This window comes from Hakea prostrata, chromosome 11 (genome assembly GCF_041222555.1).
Source record: "Hakea prostrata isolate BN-2017 chromosome 11, UWA_Hpros_2, whole genome shotgun sequence".
Classification (NCBI taxonomy): domain Eukaryota; kingdom Viridiplantae; phylum Streptophyta; class Magnoliopsida; order Proteales; family Proteaceae; genus Hakea; species Hakea prostrata.
The window spans coordinates 11,474,671-11,492,251 of NC_142610.1; the positions used below are offsets into that span (position 1 = coordinate 11,474,671).

The following is a 17,581-nucleotide window of genomic DNA, read 5'->3' on the forward strand; positions in this document are numbered from 1 at the left end:
TTTTTATTTTATTTTTTTTTATTTTTACATGTTAAGGGGTTAAAGTTTATTAATTTATAAAATCAGACCCTCCTTCATTACCTGATTCCCAAATCCCTGGTTCTACCAATTTTAAATCCTCATTTAGATTCTACTTTATCATATAGGCTTAAATTTATTAACCCTAGTTCTTACCAAAGCTATTGCGGTTTCCTTAGCAAGTTTACTTTCAGTCATGGAAAGCGAAGGCATACAAGGTCCAAATACAAACCAATTCATCCAAATGGACTAAAAATGAGTGGAAACAACGACTGCAACTATAAAATAGTGTAGAACTTTTGATTCCAAAGAGCAGAAGAAGTGGGTTTTCGGTTTTCCACTCACTTGCCCATCATTTCAAAATCCAGATAAAGTAGCCCCATATCCATCATAGATTGATTCTGCTGCTGGTTGTAGCTACAAAACCTAACGAGTCTATTGAACTAACGGATAGAACTGAATTACGAAGGAGTCATGAAGAAGAACCAGTCTACAACTATTGACTCTATTGTTCAGACATCAGTCTTAGAAACTCAAAAATTGGCTAGGAAGTTCTACCGTCTTTAAAATTCTTGGAATCAGCATTAATGCCTAAGATACAAGTTGTAGCTGTTATGATCCAACCTTTCTGCAATTCTTCTTTTAGTAGAATTGTTTGCTAATCTAATGCCCTCATGGAGGATCAAGAAAATGAGGCATTTGGCAAATAAGGATTTAGAACCAGGGTTTTGGGAATTGGATAATGAAGGAGGGTTTGATTTTATAAATTAATAAATTTTAATCCCTTAAAATGTAAAAATAATAATAATAAGGACAAATTTATCATAGAAATAATAATTTGTCCTTAAATTGATTTTTTCTATAATATAGAAGAGGCATATGCAAAATCTTAGTTTTTTTAGACTAAAAATGACATAGACCAAACCTCAGGGGGTCCAGATGAAAATTACCCTAGCGAGTGGTTCTTCGCAGCTTAGTGGTGTTGCACCACTTCTTCTGTTTTTTTTAGAAGACTAAGGCAATCCATGATGGCTTGCTACTTGCATCATCTGTTCACATTATTAAAATTGTTTTTAATGACTCTACAAGCATCGTTTCAGCATTCAATTTTTCTCTTAGGTTCATGGATTGAGATACGTCAGCTATGATCTAGGAAATTCTGAAACTCTCCTCATCTTTCTCGATGATTCGATTTAAGCACCAAAAAAAGATTTTCCAATCTCTTTATTGATTTTCTGGCTTCTAGTTCTTTTAGGTCAAAGTTATCCTAGACCCGATGACTAAGATCCACCACACTATATTTCTAACATTTCATTTATTTCCTCCTTGAGGTTTTCTCCTGAAACATTTTTCGTTATAAAACTGATTTCTTTTGTCTGAAAATAAAAACATGCTTTCATATAGATCAATCAGTTAATCACTCAAGTGTTAGAAAACTATTCTTTCCTTTAGCAGGCTAGTAAATAATTAAAACAACTATGCCGTGTAAGAATACAGTGTCTAATCAGAACTGTATGTGATAAACATAATCCACAATTCAAATATAAAATCCAAAATCCCAATCACATGTGATATGGATAAACTAAAATTCAAAATCGAAATCACATTGTGATAAGGATAACTGGATAAACTAAGATTCAAAATCCAAATCCGATTTGATATGGATTAAGCCTCCTATTCATTTCTCCTTCTATTTTTTGAATTTTATTTTTTGGGTTAAAGCCTCCTATTCATTTTAAGAGACTTATTTGTACGCATGTTTGTATAGCAACAAATTGAATTATGCTATGACAACAGTTTTCTCTCAAATTCACTCTCTAGCAATGTATAAGAAGGCAAAAACTTTATATCTAACCAACAATAGTAAGTAAACATGCATTTACAATACAAAGAATGCAAAGACATGAAAAGTTACCATTCACTCTTACCCTCAAGTGAGAGAGATGTTATAATTTCTACATTAAGTTAAGATACCACTCGATAGAAAAATACTGTATAAAGTTCCCTTTGTTAGATTGTTACTTGTGCATGCTTTACGAAATAAAACAGTTATTTGTGTCTGAGTTACTTATTATGGGCTGAAATTCATGTTGAGTCATGGGGGCATATTTTAAACAAAGCTGATCATCATAGCAGAAACCTAGTTCCCAAATGGTCAGTTGGTATGATATAATGGGGACAAAGCAGATACTCAATGTAGAGGAAAAAAATCATCTGCTGTGCACAGCTGCGGCACTACAAATTGACACGTGACTTATTCCTATTAAACGGTTCAGATTAGAAGGAGGATTTTAAGTGAAAATGACCCACCTTCTTACCCAGTTTAACAGAAAAAAAAAAAAAAAAATTAACCCGTTTTGTGACCCGTCTAAATATGGATGCCGAGATTTCTTTCCGTTTTAGTTGGAATGTTATCCCGCGATGTTCCTCTCCTCCGTCTCTCTCGCCCCACCATGAGCAGTTGCAGGTAGAAGAGGAGGCGTAGGGAGAAAGCTAGACGGCTCTGTTTGTGGTTTGGAGATATCGTTTTGCAAGTATACTGCAGTCTTCTTCTCCTCCTTCGTTTGTGAATCTGGGTTCAAAATCTGAGGTTGAGGTTGTGAATCCTCCAAGCCCTTCGTTCAAAATCTGGGTCAGGTTTTCCTCCAACGACTATTTTGATAATGGTGAATGAGTACAACTGATAGGCCCAACCCTCTCCTTGTTATCTGCTCAACATAATTTTTTTTCTGATTTGTGGGGTTTACATCTGAATTCGGTTTGAAGGATAAGGATTTGATGGGGGTTGGAAAAAAGGGTTTTGAATGGGATTTGAATGATTGGAAATGGGATGGAGATATTTTCATCGCTAGTCCATTGAATTCAACTTCGTTGGATTGCAAGAGCAGCGACTCGGTTTCTGCCAGACCAGGAATCCCTGATGGTGGTGTTTTGTCAAATGGTTCGCCTTCTTGTTCCCACCGTCTCCTGCTCTTACCTCTCCACCACTGTCCTTCTTTACCAGAGAAACTTAAACAAAATCACCGGCACTAGACAATTCCAAATCCCAAAACCGAGAATGGAGAAAGGAAGAAGACGATTTCAGAGATGGGATTTTAGGTGGGATTTTCAGAGTTTTAATCATTCGGGCTTTTTCCTATGGGGCAGGCATGGGTTAAATGGGTTTTTCTCATGGGCTTTTACACTTAAAAACTATCAATTTTGATCTCAACCATTAAATTGGTATTTTACACATGTCGTAATTTAGCGCCGTAGATTTTTTTCCCTGTAAAAAGAGGAACAATTAAAGTAGTTTTCAAAATGGATCTGATGCAAAAACCTACAAGGAAGTGCCAATGGTGGGTTACAAAAGCGGTTAAATGCTCAACCTCCCACGGGACGTCTTGGGTTCGCACCCATTCAATGACATTAATATTCTCATTCCCATCCCGGTATATAGAAAGCTCCTATTTCAAAAAATAAAAATAAATAAATAAAAAAAATTCTACAATGAAGGGTTGGTAGAATGGTAAGATCCATATTTTTCAGTAGAGAGGTTATGGGTTTGACCCTTATAGATGACAAAGCTCCCCCCTTGATAATGTAATCAAGATGCACGTCAGCAGGCCCTGTAGAGAAGTGTGAATGTCAATTAGTAATTAGTGTTGAAGTATTTGAGTCATACTCCAATATGGTTAAGGGTTTTTTTTTTTTTTTTTGATTGAAGTATTTTTTGGATATGAGGTTCATCTGAGTCAGCTTGCGTGCACTACGATTACGATTGAGGTATTTGAGTTATACTTAACTTATATTTTAATATAAGCCATCGGATTAGTTATGATTGAATAGTGTAATGAGCCTTTGTGAGAGAATCTAATTAATTGTGGCACCTTACGAACCAGACAGACACCAGGCTGGCCTAGCAAAAATTCTCCAATAATTTTTGGGGTTTTAAGTCTGTAAATTTATCTAGGCATTGTAACCTTTAAAAAGATCCTATCCATTCAGAAGAAGAAACCTTTATTCTTTTTTTCTTTTTTTTATTTTTATGAAAAGTCATATCTTTTGGCTTTTGAATTGAATGGGGGCAGAGTGGTTGGGGGCACTTTTGAATAATCATTGGTGTGTACCTATTTGGCAGAGTGGTTGGGCTTTTACTGCACGTGACTGTTATTCAATTGTCGAAATCAAAATCTCGACCGACATTTTGAATTCAATGATCTAAAATTCGACTTGAGAGTCTTGCGTGTTAAATGTGCAGGACTGAAACAATTTCCTACTGGAGAGCTTGTGTAGCTGTCGACTATTAATGGTTGGGGCAAGTCGCCTACGTTTCACAATTGATTTCACCATCGTTTGGGTTGGGGTAAAGCCCAATTCTCACGTTTTTTATCATGGCTGCTCTACCTTGTTTTTTTTTCATGGCTGTTCTATCTAGGTTAGTGGTGCTCCGTTTTTTAAGGGGCTGGAATCACATGTCGTGAAGTACTGGATTGCTTGAAGTCTTTGTCTTATGGAGGGAGAGTATAATAATATGATATGAAACCAACACGTGAAAAGTTTTGGTTTTCAATTTGGATTTGTTTGATTCTGCTTTGTTTTCAATTTGAGTTAATGATCTGTAATGGTTTAGATTCTTGCTATCTTTTCGAGTTCAGTGTGCAACTATTCTATTTTTTTTTTCTCCAAGCACTAAAAGATTGTACGTCCCTTATATCATTATTATTAAAAAAAAAAAAAAAAATTGGGCAAAAACCTTATAATGTTTAGTAGAAGTGTAAAACCATACTGAAATGACTCGCTAAAACTATAATGCTAAATAATTATATTCAATAAATAAAGTCTTTACTTTGGTTTAGCACTTCGGCTTTTACTGTTTAGATATGTTTAGTTTGGTTTGGTTTATGGTTTGCCTTCTTTATTATTGGAATCTTTGATGTGTTACTTAAATCACTTGGGCGTGAACAGTTTGATCAGCTTATATTTTTTTGTTTTTTGCTTTTTCTGGGTGGAAAAGAGAGGTGTAAATAAAGCTTATATCCAAGTTGAGTATTTGAAATTTCCATGTTCAACCTTGAGGACTCCATGACACTCATCAATCTTATCTATTCCGTCTAATTTCTCTATTTCTTTTTAATTATAAGTATGACAATTTACAAGCCAATATGCACAATTAACAATGATATCCAATTCCAATGATACCAAGTTTGTTGTTGGAAAGTAGCATTTATCTAGCTTCGTGGATTTAATCAAACTAATAAACAATTTATAGAATACACTTTATGAAGTCTCATTTCCTTGCTGATCATACCATATAACGCAGCCAGCAGGTCACTAAGACATTTATTTTCTCTCTCTTCCTTTTTTTTTTTCTTGGTAAATGATGATTTCATTCAAGTGGCAAGGCCAAGGAGGGGGACAAATCCACCATCCAAAGAGGGGAAGATGGCCAAACAGTTGTGCACGCAATTAACGGGTCTTCCTAGCTAGATGATCAGCCACAATGTTGAATATGTGCAACAATGCACGACTCAAAACAGACCATTATGCTTATAATATTTGCAATAATGAATGCTATATACATCCAGAGGGGGAAAGGAGGGACTACTAGTTACAAACTTTACAAGATCAAGACAGTCGCTTTTCACCACTGATTTGTCGACACACTCCGCAATCATATAAAATAGCCCACTTCTCTTTTTGACTTCAATTGATTTAATCAAGCCAATCAGTTTTACCCTGAACACCCGTTCCTGTGGTTTCCAAAATTAAGGTGGAAAGTAACTTAACCAATCTACAAGGTGGAAGACAAAAAAAAAAAAAAAAAAAAAAACACGTGTAAAAGGTTAAAAGACTTATCTACAATGTGTAAAACATGTTTTGTTCTCCTTATGTGTAATTCCGAATTATGTTGATCATAAATCTTGAAAAAAAAAAAGCTAATTAACTCACTATATGAAGGGTTACCCTGCTCCTCCTCCTTCCATCTCTCACCACCGAAACACCACCTTCAAGCTCTAGTATCTTATTGGCAGTCATGGAAAACAACACCTCTCACATCTCCCCATTCCTTACCCTTCCATGGGGTGTTGGGGTAACCACCACCCTAGGTGGAAACCTAACAAGCTTCACCCACCTAACTACTGTAGTTGTCATCCTTGTTTCCCTTGTTTTGATTACCCAAGTCTGGTCTGAGGTTCATAAGAAGTCTAGGCAAGCTCTGCTCCCATTGGGTCCTGTTCCATGGCCTATAGTTGGTAGCATTCCAGATTTGTTCCAGAAGAAGCCGGTATTCCGGTGGATTCTAAGCTTCATGAAGGAGAAGAATATCGAAATTGCATGTTTTCAATTTGGTAACGTGCATGTGATCCCAGTTACATGCCCAGAGATCGCTAGAGAATTCTTAAAGAAACAAGATTCTACTTTTGCTTCAAGACCCATTACAATGGCAACTGAGTATGCAAGCCGTGGATTTGTGGCCACTATTTTTACTCCATTGGGTAACCAATGGAAGAAGATGAGAAAAGTGGTGGCTTCTCAGGTTATGAATCCCATGAAAATTAGATGGCTAGTGGACAAAAGGATGGAAGAAGCAAACAATCTTGTCCGTTATGTATACAACCAATGCATTAGTGGTTCAGCTGTGGATGTAAGAGTGGCAACCAGGCAATACTGTGGAAATGTCATTAGAAAGATGATATTCAACAAGAGATACTTTGGGAAAGGAAGGAAAGATGGAGGTCCTGGTGTTGAAGAAGAAGAACATGTTGATGCACTCTTCACTGTGCTTTGTCACATTTATGCATTTTGTGTATCAGACTACATGCCTTGTTTGAGGAGGCTTGATTTGAATGGACATGAGAAGATCATAAAGGAAGCTGTCAGGATAGTTGACAAGTACCATGACCCCATAATTGACGAGAGGATTCAAGAATGGAGAGATGGGAAGAGGAAGGAAGCTCAAGATCTTCTTGATATCTTCGTTTCGATAAAAGATTCAAATGGGAATCTGTTATTATCCTCAGAAGAGATTAAAGCTCAAATTGCGGTATGATTCTAACTGCATCATTTAATTTTCTTTCAAGATATGCTGATTACATCCATTGTTTGAAGACTACTATTGAAAACTTGATTCATTTTTGTAGGAATTGATGTATGCAACAGTGGACAATCCATCAAATGCAGTTGAATGGGCATTGGCAGAGATGATTAACAAGCCTGAGATGCTTCAAAAAGCTACTGAAGAAATTGACCTAGTAGTAGGAAAGGAAAGATTAGTTCAAGAATCTGATATACAACATCTTAATTATGTCAAGGCCTGTGCTAGGGAAGCCCTTCGACTACACCCAATTGCACCTTTTAATGTTCCACATGTATCTAATGTTGATACAGTGGTTGCTGGTTATTTCATTCCAAAGGGAAGCCATGTCATATTAAGTAGATATGGACTAGGCCGGAACCCTAAAGTTTGGGACAACCCACTTGAGTTTAAGCCCGAGCGACATTTGAAGGATCCTTCAATGGTAGTTGATCTGGTTGAATCGGAGTTACGGTTCATCTCGTTTAGCACTGGGAGGCGTGGATGCATTGGGGTCGAGCTTGGCTCGGCAATGACTATTATGCTATTGGCTAGGCTTCTCCAAGGGTTTGGTTGGGGATTAACCCCCAGTGAATCAAGGATTGACCTCAATGAGTCAAAAACCGATATTTTCTTGGCCAAACCATTGCTTGCACATGCTAAGCCTCGTTTGCCAATTCATGCTTATCCTACAGATGATTTGAGATAGTTATGTTAATACTAGAAGTATTGGATTGTCTGTAGTGTGATTGTTCGATAATATTCACTAGGTTTGTGTAACTCATATACCTCTATGTTATGTATAGATAAATAAAACTTCGAGATCCAAGATCAGGATTGAGTGCTTGAGTTCGTGATAGTTCAGTTTGGTTCAGTTCAAATATTGTATGTAAATGTTTTGTGGATTTGTATAAGCAAGGAAATATTAGTTTAGGGATGACAATGTAATTTGGGACAACTAGGGTTTTGTGTAACTTATAAGTCAACATAAATAGACAATGTTGGCTGCCATCAAATGATCAGATTTATATATTTTCATCTCATATTAAATGTATGTTTTCGTTATTATGCCATTATCAAGGCTTCGTTTTTGTAGGTGAAAGAGAAAGAGTTGTCTGCTATAATGTCACCCAGTAAGGTTTAGGTGTCATAAGCCATACGAGGCCCTAGAAAACCAAAGCACAATATTCACACCGGTTAATTTTTTAAGACCTAAATGTAAAATGTGATTGTACCATGTGGGGTTTGATTTCGAAGAGAGTGCATATAAAAATCTCTTTCAAATACAAACTGGTTTTGTCTTTTCATTTTTGTGGCGCTCTATTTTATTCATAAGAACAACAAGTTGCATGGGAGCATATCCTTTTCCGTCGATATTCGAAATGAAGAAAGAAAAAAATGGTAAATAAAGTGTTCTTACAGTAAAACTAGTGCAAAACTTCTTGCACGCCTACAATATTCAAGTATTAGAATTGTCAAGCCATTCAAATATATAAACTCCTTATAGCACTCTGCAGAATATCAAAAAGAGGTACTTTTTTTAGTAAGGGAAAAAGAAAAGAAAAGAAAAGAAAAGAAAGTAGAAGTGAATTATTTCATTAATTATACTTGCTGCGCGCTTGGGTAGGAGCAAACATTTTTGTAATCAATTAGAAATGATTTTTTTGGTGGGGGAAGTGGGGGAAGATTTTCAGTGCCACCCCTGAGTTACTTTTAAAATTAATGTAACCCATGAGTTATATTATTCCATTTATCGATCAAGATACATACTTATAGTGTGAAAGTATATATCAAAGACACTCCCTGCTATTAGGATTTCACAGTTAGTTGCTAATGAAAGCAACATAAATATTCCAAAAGGACAAGAATAATCTTGAACAAAAAACTCTATGTCTAACTCATTTTTTTGTCCTCCTCTATCGTCTCTGACTTTTTCGTCATCTAATCATAAGCCATTACAAAGTTTGATATGGAAATAAAGGACTTGGATTGACCCATTTACACGGTTGAAACGATTTGGAGATTTCCGCTCTATGGCTTTGAGTAAGAGATATCCTTTGTAATCTTCTTCTTATATAGTAAAAATTATTTTTCTTCACCTCTATGCATAGATCGACATCACATTGATATATGAACTAAACTAGATTTCTGTGTCGCTTTGATTTATTTTTGTTTTTCTTCATGCAAACCCCCATTCTTCCCACAAAGACACTCTTAAAGAGAACTGTTCAAAACTCATAGAAATCAGATGGATATCAACTAGCTTTCCCCTTAAAAACATCAAAGCTGCTGAAAAATAGCTGCACAAATGATTAGCAGAATATCCATACAATGGCCAGTTCTCGTACCCACTGGCAAGCACTTGGTAAAGTCACAAATAAGAAACATATATGCTGTAGTGTTTCCTTTTCATATCAACAAAAATGGACTTCACATTATCTAAACCCTACTTTGCCAATTGTTATTTTGAATTTAGGATGAACTTCTATTTTCCGCATAAAATTCCAACTGCTGACGAGAGAGAGAGAGAGAGAATAAAGAAAAACCAATTAAAGCTTAACATTCTACGACAGACGATCAGACTTGAAAACACAAACTGGATTACAACAGAAGGCTAATAGAACTTGTGAGGTGCGTCCATGCTTGTGTTAGTGTAGATAGATAAGCACCACCCTCCGTATGCCTTCGCTGCCTGATTGCTATCTATAACCTCCTCTCTTTTCCTTGGAGGGATCTGCAGATGCTCAAATGCACCCTGATTACTTGCCTGCATGGTGGTGGGCCCGCGTTTTTGGCCGTAGAGTTCATCAAGAATGGCAAACCTTCTTGCCCTATTTCTGTGAGATTGGCCTTCCTCTGATGCTCCATGTAGTATTTAGCTCTAAAGATAACCAGTCCTTCAAAGTTAAAAACACTTGGAAGTTAGTTGTGGGCTTAGACATTGCTAGTTATGTTGCAAGTGCTTTTTAAAGAATTCCCTGCAGCAACTGTTTTTTAATAATTAATCCCATCTTTTGTTCATTCTAGAGAGAATTTTTCTATACCTGCTTTAGAGATGCTTAACATGATTGAAGTTTAATTTTTCATATTTACTTGATTGCCATATCCTATCTTGATTATCTAGTCAGAAGTTGCTTTTCCCAAAATCAATTAGCTGTTGTTAAGTGTGAACTGAATTCTTGTATCTAACTTCGAAGATTGACTACGTTTGAATATTATGGTGGATCGTCCAAATTACCGTTTTGTGAGGTCTATAATGAGAGTAGAGGCCTGGCTTGACAAACCGAAGCCCGATATGTGACACACCTGATGGGTTGACATACCTTTTTACTTGATTAAAACTCTATAAATATATACCGGATATTCTCTTGGGGAGTTATTGTGAGATTTGATGACTTTTGGTGCCTCAGGGTTCTGGGCGAGAGTTTCTAAGGACCTGTTTGGTTACATGAATTTAGATATTTGAAATCTTTGGATTCCACAAATGGAAGATTTATACCTGTTTGGTTGTGTGAATCATTGGATTTTCATGAAATCTAGGGATTCACCTTTTTACACTAAAAACGTGAATCTGTAGATTTATGGGTATGAGGTGAAATTCAGAGATTTTATCCCCACTATAAAATAGTTAAACACTTGAACCATGACTTCATAGATGTTTTTTTTTAGAATGAATCTACAGATTTCATTCCAAAGATTTAGATTAACCAAACAATTAATTTTATGAACCATAACTTCTTAAATTTGAAATCTCTAGATTTTTGAAGTCTTCAGACTCAAGTAACCAAACAGGCCCTAAACCAATTTGATAATGGTTGAAAGATCTCAATTATGATCTTCCTACAGGGTGAGAGTTCTGTAAATATAATGAGTTTGACTCCTCTTCTGGGAGAATATCTCCCTTGGAGTGCCCAGTGAAGGATGGGAGGTTACCATGTGGAATATTTCAATCTAAGGATTGGAATAAAATTTAATTTTTAGAGTATGTGAAGTCTAGAAAACCCGCTAAGGACCAAACCCGATTTGGGTTTCATCTTCCTTGATACGGCATGCAAGCAATGCTACCATGAAAAACATTGTCTTCTTCCTCATTGTAGAACCTGATTTGGGTTATCATCTTCCTTCTTTCTTTCAAATTGATGCTATCTTTGTCTTTCTTGTTGTGGTCTGCAATGGTGCGAAGTATTGCTAGCATTTTGGTGTCTCTTCCGGCTTCTCATGTTTTTTCATTTCCCCCCTTCTTAACATGGTTTCTTCATCTCTCTGTCTTCAAATTTCTGATGTGAGGTTTTCTATTTCATTTAGAAAATTGAAGATAGGAGCCGAACCCCTCTCTCTTGACAATAGAGGCACACCTAACAAACACAATTCATTCATTTATAAATCAAACTTTTTGGAAACAAGGAGAAATAGAGTCGTGCTTCTACTCTTTTGGTTAAACAGGAAATTAGTTGTTTCCCCCCTTTTTTTGTTCAATTCGAAAAAACCATGCCCTTCTGTGATGTCAGCAAATATCAAGAAGAAGGAGCAAGTCGTGGAATTAAGCATTTCTATAGAAACCATGGTCATGGGAGAACCAAAGTTTTTCTCATAATCAGTTCTCTTCTCTTACAATTTTTCTTATCGTTTGTTCTATATTTCTAATCAAATGCATTCTTATTTATCTGGTCATTAATGCTTATGTTATCATTGCAATTAGGTTTGGCTGGAACTCATGATTCTTGAAGTCTTCAAATTAAGGGACTCACTAGTGTTGACACGCCTAATGATGCCGAGTCGAAGACCAGTTCATCAAAATTGAACGATCCTCAAAAGCATTTTGATAGTGCTAGAATTATTGAAGAACATCATCGTTCACAAGGGCACTGCTTGCAGGCCACAACAAGAAAGATGAAACCCAGTGGGGTTTGGGTTATCTAGGTTTCACGTAATGTAAAAATTATAATTTTTTTTTCTAGTCTTTAGATTAGAATATTCTACCTGGCAACCTCTTATGCTTTGCTGGGCACTCTTTGAAGATATTCTCCCTGGAGAGGAGCGGAACCCAAATATAATGCATTGTCGTATGATCCATGCTAAATCTTTCTGTGTTGCTTTAATTTGTTTTCGTTTTTGCCCCTGACTTCTTTGTATTCTTTCTAATAGCTAATCATGTTAATGTAAAACATATTATCATACTATTTGAATATTTGTGTTTTTAATTCTATTCCAAGGGTGTCTAACGAGGTAACAGGCTCACTAGCTAGTTTGGAAGGTCCGGTCTATTATGTTTTTAACTCTTTGGCCACATACATATCCTTAGTTATTGCGTAGTTTGCCATCTAGCTGTTAAGACACGATAATACTAATAAATTGTTATTTTACCAAATAAAATAAAATAAAAAACGAGTGATCATGTTATCCTCGTATGCCTTTAAGGTACTTTTAACTTTTGACATTTTTCTTTTTTTTTTTCGTAAGCAAGCACTAAGGAACACACGTTTAACATCTCAATATAATGGATGAATATTAAAAATAAAGGAATTAAAATATAAAATAGAGAAAAGAACCCACTTGATGGCAATCTAATATTTAGGGACGAGTAGATCTTATTAAAAAAAAAAAAGAGACCCTTAAGGACTCAGATTATTAAAAAGAAAACAGAAATTCAAGCCGCCTCCACTGAATCTTCCAATCAATTAATAATAATAGTCCTTCCATGTAGGAAACTAGAAACACTGAATGAAATCTGAATTATGTTGTCAATCCTACCAGTCCACACCGAGGATGCTTGGTTTTGTGTCATATGGGACCCTAGCAGTGGTTCTTCGTTGCTTGGTGGTGTTGTTTGCACCATTTTCTTTTGTTTTTCGTAGGAGACTAAGGAAATTCATGATGGCTTGCTACTGGCATCATCTGTTTACATTATAAAAATTATTATTTCTAATGACTCTATGAACATCTTCTCAGCTATCAATTTCTCTCCTGGGTTCATGGATTGAGATACGTCAGCTATGATCTAGGAGATTCTGAAACTCTCCTTGTCTTTCTCGATGATTCGGTTTAAGCACAAAAAAAGATTTTCCAATCTCTTTATTGATTTCCTGGCCCAGTTCTTTTAGGTTAAAGTTATCCAGGACCGATGACTAGATCCATCACAGTATATTTCTAACATTTCATTTATTTCCTCCTCGAGGTTTTCTCCTGTTACATTTTTATTATAAAATTGATTTCTTTTATCTGAAAAAAAAACATGCTTTCATATAGATCAATTAGTTAATCACTCAAGTTTTAGAAAACTATTCTTTCCTTTAGCAGGCTAGTAAATAATTAAAACAACTATGCCGTGTAAGAATACAGTGTCTAATCAGAATTGTATGTGATAAACATAATCCACAATTCAAAATTCACAAAATCCTAATCACATGTGATATGGATAAACTAAAATTTAAAATCCAAATCACATATGATAAGGATAACTGGATAAACTAAGATTCAAAATCCAAATCCGATTTGATATGGATTAACATTCATGAATACCACAGCCTCTTATTCATTTCTAGATTAAGATTAAGATACCACTCGAAAGAAAAATACTGTTGAAAGTTCGGTGGTTTGTTAGATTGTTATTTGTGAATGTTTTACCAAATAAAACAGTTATTTATGTTTGAGTCACTTATTATGGGCTGAAATCCGTGTTGAATCATAGAACATATTTTAAACAAAACTGTTCATCATAGCAGAAATCTAGTTCTCAAATGGTCAGTTGATATGATATAATGGGGATAAAGCTGATACCATATCTAGGTGGTGCTTTAAAATGTGACGAGCTGCGAGCAAATGAGTTTCTGGTTGTAGAATGTTAGGGCATTGAAACTTCATTTTTTAGATTTTCTTTTACATCTGCATCACTATTCTGGTCTTGAAAAGGAAGATCAGCAGTCATCAAAATAAACGAAATTAGTCCACGAGACCAAATATCAATCTTGTAGGTGTTCCACAAGTGTGGAAATGATCCATCCTTGCCTCATCAGATTAGATACACATTAAGGCCGAAATCAAACACCTCGAGCTACAACATTGTCATCTAATAAAAGATTTTCAGGCTTTAGATCTATTATTAAAATCTATATTTTATGTGAAAGAGAAGAAAATCAGAAGAGAACTCAGGAGAAGTTAACGTGGTTGGGTTGTATAGTACTTCAACCTACGTCCGCGGTAAAGAGTAGCTGCCAGTTTTTGTTATTGTATTTTAAGTTGTATTTGTACATGGCTCTATATAAAATTTTAAAGAGTTTCTTGCTATGCTACAACTCTTGAAAGTGACCAACCCTGAGCGACCAAAGGTCACAAGGGGAGTGGTAGTGAGAGAATCCAAATGTTGGGGGTTGTTTTACATGTGTTGGAACTCTTAGTTTGAGTTTCACTTTTAAATTGATTTGAATGTCTATCTCCACACATGACCGAAATATCTTGAGGTGATTTACTTGAGTTGGAACTCTTAGCTTGAGTTTCACATTTGAATTGATTTGAATGTCTATTTCCACACATGACCGAAATACCTTGAGGTGATTCACTTGAGTTGGAACTCTTCATAGCTGAATTGTCTTGAGGTGATTCAGTTGGGTTGAAACTATTCAAATTTAACTTCTAAGAGTTGTTGTGGTAGAGTTCTGTGAGACTCGTGGGGGTTCCTTAACAAAGATTGTAGTGGTAAACACCTCAAGATAGAATCCAGAAGCAAAGATAAGGTGCTTAAAATATTTTCTCGCAACCTCCTCTCTTTAGCAACCTTATTGAATAACTCACCTCTCATCACATTCTCCATTGCAAAGTAGATTTTGGCTTTGGTAGCCATAACCTCTTGGTGTAGAGGTTAATTTTACCGAATGAAAAAGAAGACGGAGAAGAAGACTAGAGAAGGATATAGGTGGTTTGGTTTATCTGGATTAAATCAGTTTAAAATCTAATTAGGTCTACCAACCATCTAAGGGTAAAAAAGATAAAAAAAAATACAGATGGCATGCATATATACTGAGTGCCACTAGATAGCCGCTAAATTCCAGGCTGCGAAGGATGTGAACCGTGGATTATGAAGTTTGTGCAGGAGAAAAATACCAAAATTGCATGTTTTCGCATGGTAGTGTGCATGTAATTCCTATTACATGCCTGGAAATCCCTATAGAGTTTTTTGAAGGAAAGATGGAGGGAGTGGTGCTGAAGAAAAAGAATATGTTGATGCTATCTTCACTGTGTTTTCTATAATTACCCATTTTGTGTACCAGATTACATGCCAGTTTGAGGGTGTTTGATCTGAAAGGACATGAAAAGATCATGAAGGAAGCTATTAAGATTGTTAACAGGTATCTTGACCCCATTATTGATGAGAAGATTCAAGAATAGAGAGATGGGAAGACATAGAAAGCTCAAGATTTTCTTGATATCTTCATTTCGATAAACGATTCAAGTGGTAACCTTTCCTCAAAAGAAATTAAAGCTCATATTGGGGTATGATTTTAACTACATTTTTTTTAAGTTAAGATAATTTTCATTTGGATACTCTACTTGTCTCAGGTCATTTTTCAATAATAAAAGTAATGGTACTTTGCATTTGCCTCGTTGTTGTGAGAAAACAAATCAATTAAGGACACATCTTCATTTTTATCCCAATTATTTTTTCACGGACATATTATTTAGAGAAAACAAATCAATTCAAAATTTGGAACAAGAAACATCTTCATTTGTCTTATGCACAAGAAGGCAAATATAACCTTTATGCCTTTTAACCCTCCAATCGGTCCTTCCTGGGTGGGGATTAGTGTTCTATTTTTTCCCTTCAAGTCAAATAAGTGGGAACCACCGGATATTCATTTAGAAGATTACTCCATTACCAAATTGTTGATAATTCATAACTCTGTTCAAAATTTGGTAAAGTAAAGAAAAACGTCAAAAGAGCATGAGAGGATTTAGTTATGAAAATAACGGTGTGTCCTAGTTGGCTTCTTTTAGACTCCACAAATAAGGCAAATATAAAATGTTTTTTTATTATTAAAAAATGTGGTTAAACCTCAACGTGTCCAAATGAAAATTTCGAGAATAGATTATTTTATTGGATTCGGTTGCAGTGATTACATTAATTGTTAGAAGCTACAATTGAAAGTATAATCCAATTTGCAGGAATTGATGTATGCAATGGTGGACAATCCATCAAATGCAGTCAAACAGGCCTTGGTAGAGCTAATCAACCAGCGTATGATGCTTCAAAAAGCTGCTGAAGAAATTGACAAGGTTGTTGGAAAAGGAAAGTTTAGTTCAAGAATCCGATATGCCTCAGCTCAATTACATCAAGGCATGTGCTAGGGAAGCCTTTCAACTACACCCAATTGTACCTTTTAATGTTCCACATGTCTCCGCTGCTGATACAATGGTTGTTGGTTATTCCATTCCAAAGTGGAGTCGATCGTCTCCTATGAAGTAGAATTGGCTAGGCTAGAACCCTAAAGTTTGGGATGACCCACTTGAGTTCAAGCTCAAGTGACATTTGAAGGATCCCTCTATGGTGGTGGATTTGGTCAAACCGGAGTTACGATTTATCTCATTTAGCATTGGGAGGTGTGGGTGCATAGGGGTTGAGCTTGGCTTGGTTATCACTGTTATGTTGTTGGCTAGGCTTTCTTCAAGGGTTATCAACTAGCGGGATCATCTCCTGATGAGTCAAGGGTTGAGCTCAATGAATCCAAAAGTGATATTTTCTTGGCCAAATCATTGCTTGCACACACTAAGCCTCGTTTGCTTGTTCATACTTATCCTATGGATCGACTGCAATAATTCATCAAACTAGACTTAATTTTAAATGTATAAGTACATAATAGTGGTATGTAGGAGGGAGTGTGATGGATAAATTAAATCCGTTTGTTGATTCATTTCCTCGATTTTGTTTTGTCTTTTAAGAAAACTAGTTAAATTTATTTACATTTTTCCATTTTCTTTTAGGGCTTGTTTGGTTACTTGAGTCTTGAGATTTCAAAAATTTAGAGATTTCAAATCTATAAATTTTAAATTTATGGAATCATGATTCCTAAAATAACTGTTTGGTTAGCCTAAATCTTTGAAATGGATCAGTTGAGAGGAAAAATTTTCTAGAAAATATTGTGAATTTTTTTGTTTAATTAGGATATTTAAAAACATCAGGGGAGAAGGTCAGGTGAGAGTAGAAATTTACTCTTTCTAAAACAGTTTTTAACCAACTCAACCAAGAATTGGTACATACTAAAAACTACCAGTGGCAGAAAACCAATGAAGTGGAAACCACATCATCAGAAACCAAATATCAGTTTATGGCCATAACACAAGTAGCTGGAATAAGAGGAAAAGTGTGAACCATAATAGATTTGCAGGTACAACGAACCCATATACGTCAAAGATCAGGCTTGTGATAGGCCACAAACAAGAAGAGTGAAGAAGCCAACACAAAATGAGACTGTACCCTTCATTGCCTGGATGTTCAAAGGGGTCGGAGAGAGAGAG

At 35.7% G+C, this 17,581-nt stretch overlaps 1 protein-coding gene and 1 pseudogene across 1 annotated transcript; both read left to right on the top strand.

Moving 5' to 3' along the window:
• Nucleotides 1-6,033: 6,033 nt before the first annotated feature.
• On the top strand, nt 6,034-7,784 carry LOC149000105 (tryptophan N-monooxygenase CYP79A68-like). Its single transcript, XM_089140224.1, has 2 exons — nt 6,034-7,045; nt 7,143-7,784. The coding sequence occupies exons 1-2, from the start codon at nt 6,035-6,037 to the stop codon at nt 7,782-7,784; spliced, it is 1,653 nt and encodes a 550-aa protein (XP_088996350.1). The 5' UTR covers nt 6,034.
• A 7,362-nt stretch (nt 7,785-15,146) lies between these two features.
• Nucleotides 15,147-16,882, top strand: LOC149000106 (phenylalanine N-monooxygenase pseudogene; annotated as a pseudogene).
• Nucleotides 16,883-17,581: the final 699 nt, after the last annotated feature.

Bases quoted from the DNA above. Each gene is read 5' to 3' on its own strand.
- LOC149000105 (XM_089140224.1), top strand. From the start codon at position 6,035: ATGGAAAACAACACCTCTCACATCTCCCCATTCCTTACCCTTCCATGG. The intron at 7,046-7,142 runs GTATGATTCTAA...TCATTTTTGTAG, and splicing joins AGATTAAAGCTCAAATTGCG to GAATTGATGTATGCAACAGT.